The sequence below is a fragment of the Engystomops pustulosus genome, chromosome 4 (genome assembly GCF_040894005.1).
Source record: "Engystomops pustulosus chromosome 4, aEngPut4.maternal, whole genome shotgun sequence".
Lineage (NCBI taxonomy): Eukaryota > Metazoa > Chordata > Amphibia > Anura > Leptodactylidae > Engystomops > Engystomops pustulosus.
The window spans coordinates 132,024,234-132,036,615 of NC_092414.1; the positions used below are offsets into that span (position 1 = coordinate 132,024,234).

General features: G+C 40.0%; 1 protein-coding gene across 2 annotated transcripts in view; it reads right to left on the minus strand.

The window, feature by feature from the left end:
- The window catches only part of CHCHD3 (coiled-coil-helix-coiled-coil-helix domain containing 3), a 99,943-nt gene that overhangs the window by 70,894 nt on the left and 16,667 nt on the right, over window positions 1-12,382 (minus strand). For both annotated transcript variants that reach the window (XM_072147477.1, XM_072147476.1), the window contains exon 3: window positions 2,599-2,680. In XM_072147477.1, coding sequence (XP_072003578.1) covers window positions 2,599-2,680 — 82 coding nt within the window. The remainder of the gene's footprint in view (window positions 1-2,598; window positions 2,681-12,382) is intronic.

Sequence of the window (12,382 nt, forward strand, 5' to 3'; positions counted from 1 at the left end):
CTGCATACATTTAGTGGATTAAAGGAGTTTGCCCAATTAGTACAGTGGAAAGGTGTAGGATTCATACACTTCTTTAGGACTGAAAGAAATGGCCCTTCTGGAAGTGAACACCTTAACAGGGTAGTACCAAGTTTGCACAGGATATGGGAAAACAATCTGATGAGTGAGGGTCAAAATGCTGGGATTCCCACTGATCACAAAAATGGACCCCCATGATCTGGATAATGGGGGACCTTATCTTACGAATGGATGAAGTGGGAGCTGGAGCATGAATCTTGCTGTTCCATTCAATAGTGTGGCAGTGTCAGCAATTGGCAAGTATATCACTGCTATCTCCAGCAATGCCATCCATTGGAGACAGCAGAGGGTTGTGCTTGGCAATTTCCACCAATTTTCACATACTATTGCAAAAAGTGTGGCAGGACACATGCTCCACCTGCCGGTCCAGCCACTTGGGAAAATGGGACCCAGTTTTCCAGATTATAGGGGGTCATTTCCTACCTTGTGATAGGAGATAAAATACAAACCTAGTACAACCCCTCTAAGGAAAAACTAAGCTTTCTTGGTTGGCAGTTTCATCAATAACCATAGAAGTAAAAAAAAGCCTATTAAAGGGGTAAATGTGGCAAAATAAAAGAAGTACAGGCAGTCCCCGGGTTACATACAAGACAGGGTCTGTAGGTATGTTCTTAAGTTGAGTTTGTATGTAAATCGGAACTGTATATTTTATCATTGTAATCCCAGCCAGAACTTTTTTGGTCTCTGTGACAATTGGATTTTAAAAATGTTGGGTTGTCATAAGAATCAAGATTAACAGTAAAGCTTCATTACAGACACCTGTGATAACTGTTACAGCTGATTATTGTAGCCTAGGACTAAAGTACCAATAAATTGCCAATATCCAGAGGTCTGTTTGTAACTAGGGGTTGTATGTAAGTCGAGTGTTCTTAAGTAGGGGACCGCCTGTATTCCTATAAATCATGTTCCATAAATATCCAACTATGAGTATACCAAGAGTAAGTTTCATTTAAATATGACATTTAAAGGAAGACTCCAGTCAAAGCTATTTCATTGAATAATGCCTGGTGCAGGGTTTCCACAATATTTCTAGAACCTTGCTGGACCCTAGAGTCATGCTCCTCCCTTCAAGCCTAGCACAAGGTATAAGTCAACGAATCAGCTGTGAGTGGGAGTGTTCCTTTAAAAGTAGCCATAGTCTCCATATCTCCAATTGTTAACAGATATTACAACCAGCAAATGTGACTTGTGTTAAAGGGCACCTACCACCCCGATTCTACCTATAAAGGTAGAACGGGTGGTAGGTGGATGTATGGGCTAATCATCACGTCCTGGTTATCTTTAAGAAAACTTTAATCCGCTGATATGGAAACTAGGGTATGGAGTAGCCAGACATGAGGCTACACGTCGCAGCTACTCCACGCCCCAGTAGCCTCTTTTCTCCTACCATTTCATCTTCGGCGCGCAGCTACGAGTACCCGGCATCTGCGACGTTCTGCGCATGCGCAGTAGCTCCGGCCTCGGGGCTGTGGCCGCGCATGCGAAGAACGACTGGTATTTGTGCAAGGCCGAAGATGAAATGGTAGGAGGAGTAAAGAGGCTACTGGGGCGTGGAGTAGCCGCGATGTGTAGCCTCATGTCCAGCTACTCCACGCCCCAGTAGCCGCTTATAAAAATTTACATATCCGCGGATTAAAGTTTACTAAAAGATAGCCGGACATGAGGATTAGCCCAAAAAAGGGCTATCCTCACATCCCATTCATCCACCTACCACCCGTTCTACCTTTATAGGTAGAATCGTGGTGGTAGGTTCCCTTTAAGGTAGTTATATACACTTCTTTGGCTTGTAACATGGTTTGTGTGAGAAACATATTTCTTCTTTATATGGATATGAACCTCATAGCTGGTTAATCTTTATTACTTGCACTTTTCATTGGGGTTGCAAGGCTGTGGCACAGATTTTCAGGCAGGAGTTAATGGAGCAGCAGTATGTTCCCTTTCCAAAGGTTCATGATGCATGGTACCATCTGCCCCTGCCAAGTCATTCATGCCATCAACCTAGACTTGCCAATCAATAAGAAACCTCTTAAACGTGTGTCCAGATGTGCTAAATAGTATCACTTTTATGACTAGGACATCATCACACCTTGGGTTTTAATACCGACACAGTGTTATAGTACGAGATACAGCAATAACAACTATTTTTTTTTTTGTTTTCTTTTTTTATTTGTACAAATCATTTTCAAACTTGTTTAATTTTCACATTTAGGGGACAAAACTTTGGCACAACCAAATAAACATAGGTGAGGGAAGGAAGATGAATCTTTATGGAGACTTTGTCATTAAAGGCTACCTCTACAGCCACTGATGCTCCACTGGGGAATTCTGGGAACTACACAAATATGTTTTTCAGGATGAGATTAGAAATAGACTGGCTCTTAGCTACCTTGTATGGAAGCAAAGGGAACAGATTTAAGGTTTTTTCCTATAGTAACCTGCATTTATCATGAGTTCTTTAAATCCTGCAAGATAGGGCATTTCTTCAACTTAATGGAGTCATCATAACTCAGAGATACAAACCTTTTTTTATTCTCAGATTCTCTTCTCGCTTGTTCAAAAGCCAGTTCCTCTGCAATTTTTCTCCGCAGTTCTTCTTCATTGACTAATGAAGACAAGAGTCCAAAATTACACCAGTATTTCAATGGAAAATGCAACTACAAAAACCATAAAAAGTTAGAACAGTCAAATTCCAACACTACATGCCATGATATAGTACATATAAAAAGATAACTAAATATTTTGGAGCAAGACATGTAAAAGTATATAGGCAGCAGACTTCTAGAAGGCTGGCTCAGCCTTGCCATATAAACAGCATCAAAATCAGCAATGAAGCAGCACTACAAATCCAAGATGAAATTCCACCAAAAGGTTTTTAAATGCTTTCATTGGGAGGGTGAAATGTAGCCCTGTAAAACATTTGGTGCAATAAATTTTAGATTAGAAGTACAGTATTATTGCGGATTACTGTATATACTCGAGTATAAGTAGAGTTTTTCAGCACAAAAACTGTGGTGAAAAAACAAACTCAGCTTATACTTGAGTGTATAAAAAACCCTGTACTCAGCTTTCCAACGACCCCCACTTCTTGCTTCGGATGCTCTGGTACCTTTTTGCCAACGGTGCACAAACAATGATGTTGTCAAGGGGCCAATATCATTGTGTGTGCTGGCCGTGTATGGGGACCTGAAGATGAGCTGAACGACCCGAAGAGGTGCCGAACAACCTGAAGAGGAACCGGAGCATCCGAAGCAAGAAGAGGACCTGCAGGAGGCATCAGAAAGGGGAGTACAGTGTTAATTATTTTTAATAAAGACTTGGCATACTCGGAACAGGGGCTGGCTGGCTATATACTACAGGGGCTGGCAGGCTATATACTGGGGGGGGGCAGGGGCTGGCAGGCTATATACTGGGGGGGGGGCAGGGGCTGGCCAGCTTTACATTGGTTGAAGGCTGTGACCAATGCATTTCCCATCCTAGGCTTATACTCAAGTCAATAGGTTTTCCCAGTTTTGTGTGTTAAAATTAGGTACCTCGCTTGTACTCAGGCCGGCTTATACTCGAGTATATACGGTATGAGGCCATTATAGATACATACATACATACATACATACATGCACTGTACTGAAAGACCTTCACTACATGTTCAAAGCTCCATAACACCTTTTTAAAGTGTATCCAAAATCCATCCTCGAGTTCGAAGATTGTGTTTATGTTTTAAGTAATTTATATGTAATTTATGTAATTCTGCTTGTACACAAAGTCAGTCCAAATAAAATTGGCTTTTAAGGAGAGGAATTTTTTTCCCTTATAGCAATACGGAGCCCCCAATTCCCCACGTACACTGGTTGAGGGCTTGTTTGAAGATTTGTACTTTGGAACATTACCAGTTGGTATTATTAACACTTGTTGAGCACCTTAAAAGGGAACCTGTCAGTTATATCCGTGGACAGTATCCAGTCAGGGGGGTGGGGTTCGGGGAGCAGTAGTCAAGCATTCATTCACCCCCCACCCCTGCCGCCTCGTCAGGTCACTCCCGCCTCCTTACCATGCGCAGTGTACATTTCTCCCTACAGGTCTGTGCTCTCTGCGCATGTGTGAGTTTTGAGATGAGACCGTGGGCATTAAGGGGAGGAGACAAAGAACAAGGAGGCAGGGCTGGTGCCAGCTTCACGCGGGTAAGGAGGCAGGGCTGGTGCCAGCTCCACGCAGGTAAGGAGGCAGGAGTAACCTGATGAGGCGGCTGGGAGGGTGGATGAATGCATGACTACTGTTACCCGAGCCCCGCCCCCCTGACTGGTTACTTTCCACGGATATAACTATATTTTTAAGAATAAAGGTAGCGTTGGACATTGATAAACACATGTGAAGAAACCATTAAAAAAGCACATATAACATACATTTGCTGGTTTATAAGCGGTTTGCCTGGTGACAGGATCCCTTTAAACCCCTTCATGACTGCCATGTGGCTATATACGTTCTATTTTCACATGCTCCCTGCAGAAATGGCCATATCTATTGAACCCTGGCACCTAGAAACACAATTCTCCCATTTAATGTGATATCCAATTGTGTATGGACCCTTCATAGAACCAGAGACATCTACTTTAAAATATTTAGTTAAAACAATGTTGATTTTTATATGCAGCTTACTATTTCCAAGATGTCCGATTGCAACTTTATGAGTGGATATTTCCGGTTCTGTGAAGCATCCTTGTGTATTCAGGAGGGTTCAGGAGATAAAGGCGTTTGCAGCGTACAACCCTCAAGCCTATCAGCTGAAGGCAGAATGTAGAAGGAGCTGCAGGAAAGTCTTAAGGACCAACATAACAGGTTTTTGTATGCCCTTTTTTAGCATTTCCTTTATTTGTTCCCATTCTGTAAAAATTCATAACTTTTTTTAAATTTTTCCTTGTAGGGCTTTGCTTCTGCCTAAAAATTTTACTTACTATTGGCAGTATTTATCCCCATTATGACCAAACCCTTTTTTGTATTTGATTTCCACTTTCCACTCCCACCTTCAAAAATCTATAACTTTATATATTTTTCCATTTAAAGAGCTGTATGAGAGCTTGTTTACAGTGTAATAAATTGCACTTCATGGTGATAGTATTTAATATCCCATGCCCTGTACTGGGAAGTGGGAAAAGAATTTCAAATACAGTAAAATTGGTGAAAAAAATGCATTTGCGCAATTTTCTTGGTTTTGGGCTTGGTTTTAACGGCTTTCACTGTGCACCCCAAATGACATGTCTACTTTATTCTTTGGGTTGGTATGATCACAGGGATACTACATTTATATAGATTTTATAATGTCTTCCTAGATTTACAAAAATAAAACCTTAAAAAAATAATAATAATTTTGCCATCTTATGGCGCTAATAACTTTTTCATACTTCAATGTACAGAGCTGTGTGTAGTATCATTCTTTGTGAGATGAGATGAGGTGGTCAATGCTACTATTTTGAGGACTGCACTGCCTTTTGGTCGCTTTTGATTCCATTTTTCTATATGTTGCATATTGGCAATAAACATGCCATTTTCGACTTTGGTCGCTATTTCCAGTTACGTGGTTAAACGGCAAGAATAACTGGTATTATATTTTGATAGATCAAACATTTTTGGAAATGGAAATACCTAATAGGTTTAGGATTTTTATCAGTTCTAGGGAAACCTCAAACACACTTTTGCGCCATTTTCTTGTGGGCCCTGTTTACAGCTTCTCAGTACATGAGACAGAAAGTTAAATTGTGCCACTAGAAAATACAATTTGTCTCTCAGATAACTAGTGCTCATATTGCTTTATACATAGAAGAATTTAAAAAAAATGCAGCTTGTGGAAGGACTGGAGAGAAAATGTAAATTTTAAATGTAAATTTTAAAAATTGAAGGATTGAAAAATTGTAAAACTTCCCATTAAACGAGCAATAACATTTAAATTGTGCTATGAAACAATTGTAGAATGGCTAAATTACCGCTAGGATGTGCCCTATAGCTTGTCCCCCGCATGTGCAGATTATACCATTTACTCTCTCTTCATCTCCGCTTTCACAATCAGCTGGTACAGAAGCCTAGCTGCAATCCCAGCTTCTGGCTACTAAGTAGAGCATCAAGCCAGTGGGAACAGCTGATCAGTGTGGGTGGCAGGTAGCCCCTCCTGGACAACAATCTATGACCTCATGTCAGCTTATTTGGCTAACCCAGGACCCCTTACTCTGATAGGGGGAGATAGATCAATCTGTACAGTCTGAGAAAATATGCAGGCTATTGAAGACCAAGAAAGAAAGGGAAAAAAAAATCTTGACATCCCTCTAAACTTTTGCCACACTCATCTTTCTAAAAAACTGCCCTTGACACAATATATCTTACAAGGTATTGATGTTATGATCTTAGCAGATGTATTTTAAGGCAGTTTCGGTATTACTATGCTAATAAATGGAATCTATCTCCTTAATATATTGTAGCAACTTGTAATTCCCAGAGGAATTTCTATGACTTCTCTGAAAATTAATAATTCCAGAAGCTGTAGACCTTTGAGAAAATGATATGGAATAAAAGCTAAGCACATAATCCCATTAATTCTAGCAGCAGAAATGTAACATTTTCTGTTTGCACAGTGAAATAAAGGTAAGTTTGGGGCATCTATTAAGAAAACAGATTTTTCCATTAGACACCGAATGGTTTCACTGCATGATAGAATGTTCTCATCACATAAAGTGCACACACTGGATTGCATACTTGAGTTTAAACAAAACTTAAAGGGGCATTCCCACAAAGACAAGACTCTCAATCCCTTCAGGACTCTTCGGCCTCTTTTGGCCTGAAGGACATGGTCCCATTTTTCAAATCTGTCCCGTGTTACTAAAAGTGGTTATAGTTTTGAAACGCTATAAGATTTTGAGACTGTTTTCTTGTGACACATTGTACTTCAAATTAGTTTAAAAATTTGGATGATATCTTTTGTGTTTACTTATTTTTAAAAAAAATGCAATTTGGCAAAAATCTTGAAAAATTCTCTACTTTTGAAGCAGATAGTCGTAGCTCCCAAAGAAATTCATAACTTACATTATAAATGTCTGCTTTATGTTGAGATGTTTTTTGAAGATTCCATGTATTTTACTAGAATGTTATGAGTCTCAGAATTTGGGTGCCATTTTTCAAATTTTTTGGGAAAATCTGCCCAACTTTACACTGACTGTGACAGGCCTAAATAATTATGGAAACTACACACCTCAAAAGCATGAAGTTTGTTATCCCTTTAGGTGTTTAATCGGTGGTTAAAACAAAATAGAGGGGCGGTCTACAAATTTTTGGACAGAAAATCAAACTTTCGCAATGGATTAAATGAAAAAAGGCTCCACAAAGTTTAATACCCAATTTCTCCCGGGTGTAACAATACCCCATATTGGTGGTATCCTGCAGTATCCAGAGCAGATTTGCAGTGTCATATTGTACAGGCTATAATTTTTTTCTTTTTTTAATGTGGACATAAACGGGCTTATTGTTTTGTCAACTGAGATGCACTTTTTGGTACATGATTTTGGGGCATCTATAGCCAATTGATAAGATTTTATTCACTCTTTGTTGGTGGAGAAAATTAAAATCATCAATTTTTAGTAAGATTTTTTTGTTGAGTTTTTTTGGCCGTTCACCATACAATAAAAATAATATATTCTTTTTATTCTTTGGGTCGCCACAATTACAGTTATAGCTCATTTATAAAGATTTCCCACAATTTTACTCAAAAACTAATTTGGAGAAAATCTTCTTCATTTTAGCATCACCATATTTTCAGATGCATTCCTTTTTTAATTTTTAATTTTTCCAGGCTGACAAATCTGGTTAAGGGCTTATTTTTTGAAAGAAGAGCTGTTCTTTGTAGTGGTCTTATTTCATAGTATGTAATTGTTTAAATCAATTTTACAGTTTTGGTTCATCCCCCCCCCCCCCCCCCACCTGGTGTCTGCTGTGCGGGTCCAGTAATGATTCGGTTTTATTATGCAGATTGTTACGGACGCAGCAATACCAAATACAGTCAGTCCCAGGGTTACGTACAAGATAGGTTCCGAAGGTTTGTTCTTAAGTTGAATTTGTGTGTAAGTCGAAACTGTATATTTTATAGTTGTAGTTCGAGGCAAAAAATGTTTTTTTTTGTCCCAGTGACAATTGGAGTTAGGATTATCAATAAAGCTTCATTACAGACACCTTACAGCTGATCATTGCACCCTGGGACCATAGTAAAGGATCCAGGAAGCTTCACCAGAGGTCACAATGGGCAGAGGGGTCCATCTTTAACTATGGGTCGTCTGTAAGTCGGGTGTCCTTAAAGGGGTTGTGTCACCGTAGCAAATGGCTGTAATTGTGTCCAATGCATTGTGACAAGTACTTTCACCATTTACACTTATTAAAAAATATGCAGCCTTACTGAGATAACTCCTTTTGTCCTGGTTGCTGGCGCCCCCTGCTGGTAGCTGTGTCCCGCCCTGAGCTACAGCTGATCTGCCGAGTCTGCGCACAGGGAGTCAGCCAGCAGCTATGCACTACAGATCACTCCACGGGATCACAGCTCCTCTCCACACTGCAGTGTGTCAAGTGATCTCTCAGCCAATAGGAAGTGAGACAGGGGGCAGAGAGCTCAGCCGTCTACACCAGTGAATGATGTGATTTCCACTGCTCCACAGTTGCTTCCAGCAGCAGATACAAGGTAACTGCAGACATACATGACTATCTGCTGCACAGAGGAGTCCTCCATAACATGGATCATAGCAATATGGCAGCCCTTGCTCCCTCCACCATTAGTCAGGTCACACAGGAGGCTGCAGAGATAACACAAGTAACAGGCTGAGCTCTGACCTCTCCTGATGCATCTCCTGTACTCTCCACCATTCACTCTCCCTCCATGTTACACTGCTGTCCTGCAGTCCTCCTCCTGTACTCTCCACCATTCACTCTCCCTCCATGCTACCCTGCTGTCCTGCAAAGGGGCCCCTGTCCCTGACTAGCAGGGAAGTAGCTAAAGGATCAGTAACATGTGAGAAGCTGTCACCTATTTATCTATGCATCCATGCATGTCAGCCTGACCGACCATGATGCTGTGAGAATACATAGTACATGTGAACTATGTGCAGTGTCCTGTGTAGTGTGCGGGGGGCGCCAGATTCAGGATTTCTAGCGCACGTTCTTCATGAATCTGGTGCCCCCTGCACTGCTTTGACAGACTGCACCAACTTTTTTTGGTGCACTTTTAACATGGAGCGTATGACACATTTCTATTGGATCAGTAATGCAGGGACTATTTGAGCACAGCAGGTGGAAGGAGACTCCGAAGGCTGAGCGCTCTGTAGCACTGAGTTGTGCAATAAATGCAGCTGTCAGTGCTGTGCATGTGCCTGGCTCCTCCCACATCTGCTTCTCTGTGGAGCAGAATAGAGGCAGAACAAGCATCATAATAACAAATAGAAAGGCATCTTTAATTCCAGGTAACCATTACATATAGATTTTTGAAATATTTTAACCTCTTTGACAGCTTTTTGCAGTCAATTGTTTTGTGGCATAACCCCTTTAACGCCGAAGCCACTTTTCATCTTCCTGACACGGCCCATTTTTTCAAATCTGCCCTGTGTCACTATAAATGATTATAACTTTTAAAATCACTTGGATATGTTAAAGTGTTTCAAATTGTTTTCTCGTGACAGTTTGTACTTCGCGTTAGTTGAAAAATTTTGGTGGTATGTTTTGCATTTCTTTATGAGAAAATCAGATATTTGGTGAAAATTTGGAAAAATTCGTGATTTTCAAACTTCAAAATGTTCTTTTTCCACACCTAGTCATAACAGAAAAAAATGTAATAACTAACATTCACCGAATGTCTACCTTATGTGGACATGGTTTTTTATGCATACTCTTATTTTTGTAGGATGTTATGGGCCTTTGAACGTTAGGTGCGATTTTTCACATTTTCATTAAAAAAGCAAAATCCTGCTATTGAGGAACCTGCTCAGGTTTCAAGTCACTTTGAGAGGCCTAAATAAAAGTAAAACCCCATAAATTACCCCATTAAAGAAACTACACCCCTCAACGTATGTAAAACAACTTTTATGAAGTTTGTTAACCCTTTAATTGCTTTACAGGGGTTAAAACAAAATCGGATACAATTTTGAAAGTAACATTTTTTGGGGCTAAATTAATGTGTTTTTCAAAAAATGTTCTAATTCTCAGTGGATAAAATACCAAAACGCACCACAAAGTTTGATACCCAATCCCTCCCGCGTATAACAATCCCCATATGTGGTGGTAACCTGCTGTATGGGCACACGCCAGGGCATCGAAGGGAAGCTGTGCCATTCAGAGCAGATTACGCATTGTCACTGTTTATTGGCTATAAATCTTTATTTTTTAGGCAATTTGGACATATAAGGGCTTATTTTTTGCGACATGAGATGCACTTTACAAATACTTCATTTTAGTGGGTCATTATCTTATTGATGAGATTTTATTAACTCTTGAATGTATGGGTGAAAAGAAAATTGTCAATTTTGGTTTCCTTTCTTTTTGTATTTTTTGGGGGTCGTACACCGTACACTAAAAATACTATATTATCTTTATTCTACAGATCACTACGATTACGATGATACCTCATTTATATAGTTTTCATTTATTTTTACAATTTTACTGGAAAAAAACTAATATAGAGGAAATCTCATTTGTTTTTGCATCGCCTTCTTTTCGGAGACGCAACTTTAATATTTTTTGGTTGACAAAACTAGTTTAAGGCTTATTTTTTACATGTTGAGTTGTTCTTTTCAGTGGTACCATTTTGGAGCACATAATTTTTTTGGATCACTTTTTAGAACATTTTTGTGCAGAGATTTTATGAAAAATTTAAATTTTTGGCGAGTTTTTCGTGTTTTGTTTTTACGGCGTTCACCGAGCGGGCCCAATAATGTTTGAGTTATAGTACGGATTGTTATGGACGCGGTGATTTTGGCGATTTTTGGTTTTTTTTTTACTTTATTACATCTGTATAGGGAACTTTAACTTTATTTAATTAATTCTTTTTATTAAAAAATGTTTTAATTTAATGTTTAACTTATTTTTCTTTCTTTTACAGGTCAGCTTGAACAAGCGATCCACTGATCGCTTGTTCAAGCTCTACTTCACCTTACACAGTGTAATACAGATGTATTACACTGTGTAATGTAACACACTGAGCATGCTGCTCCCGGGAAGAGGATCGCGCTTGTTAAATTCTTGTTAAATGCCCCTAGCACGCCACTGTCAGTGTGGCCGCGCCGTGTTAGGGGTTAAGAACCGTGATCGGAGAAATCTCCGATCGTGGGTGTTAGAGGCGGGTGTCGGCTATAATATATAGCTGACGCCCTCAGCTTCTGGTGCGGCTCTGCAAGTTGCGAGAATGCACCTCCTGCGCTGCAGTACTATTACGTCAAATGCCGGTAAGGGGTTAGGTAGGGGACCGCCTGTATGTGCTTGGGGGAGGGGGAGGGGATGTGTATTTTATACTTTATTAAGTGTTTGTATGGGAAAGTAACATTTTGGGGGCTTTTATTTTTGTTTATTTTTTATTTATTTTAAGGTTTTAAAAACTTACACGCCACAAACTGTGAAAAAAAGTAAGGGATTAACACTCGAGTGTCAGAGCACGGCATCAGCTGTAATATACAGCTGACAGCCGCTGCTTCTTGTGCTGGCTCCGTTAGTGAGCGGGAAGTAAAAGAACGTCCCTGTACGAGAAGCATCTTCCTGCAGGGATGTCCAAGTGCGGGAAGGTGTTAAATATACTCAGGATAACAAAATATTACATTCTCTAATTTACAGTGATTAACAGAAATACAGAATTTCACAGATATAATTACAACCCGTCTCTATCAGTCCTGCTGTACACAATTTGGTTGCACCTGGATCCGACCTGGAATCTTTTGACTACGGTCTAACTCTTCTAAGGAATAGCTTCTCTTGTCTGCACGAATGCAGTGCTCTCTGCCTCCTGCCCCCGACATTACAAGACCAGCTCAGACACAGGCACTTCCTGCTGGCAAGCAGCGCGCAGAGATTTACTCTACAAGCTACAGACAGATAAGGTCTTTATCCAGGGGAGGAAAGAAGGCATATAGCAAAGCTGACTGTGTGTGTGTGTTATTGGTGAGTTAGCAGAGCCGAGAGTGTCATTGTATTTTATTTGCATCTCATGGATGTCATCCTCTCTGATCAATCTCATCTCCCTTTTTCTATGTGTTAGATACTAGTAGAATGTCAGAAGCTAATTAAAAGTGTCGATAAATCATGTACC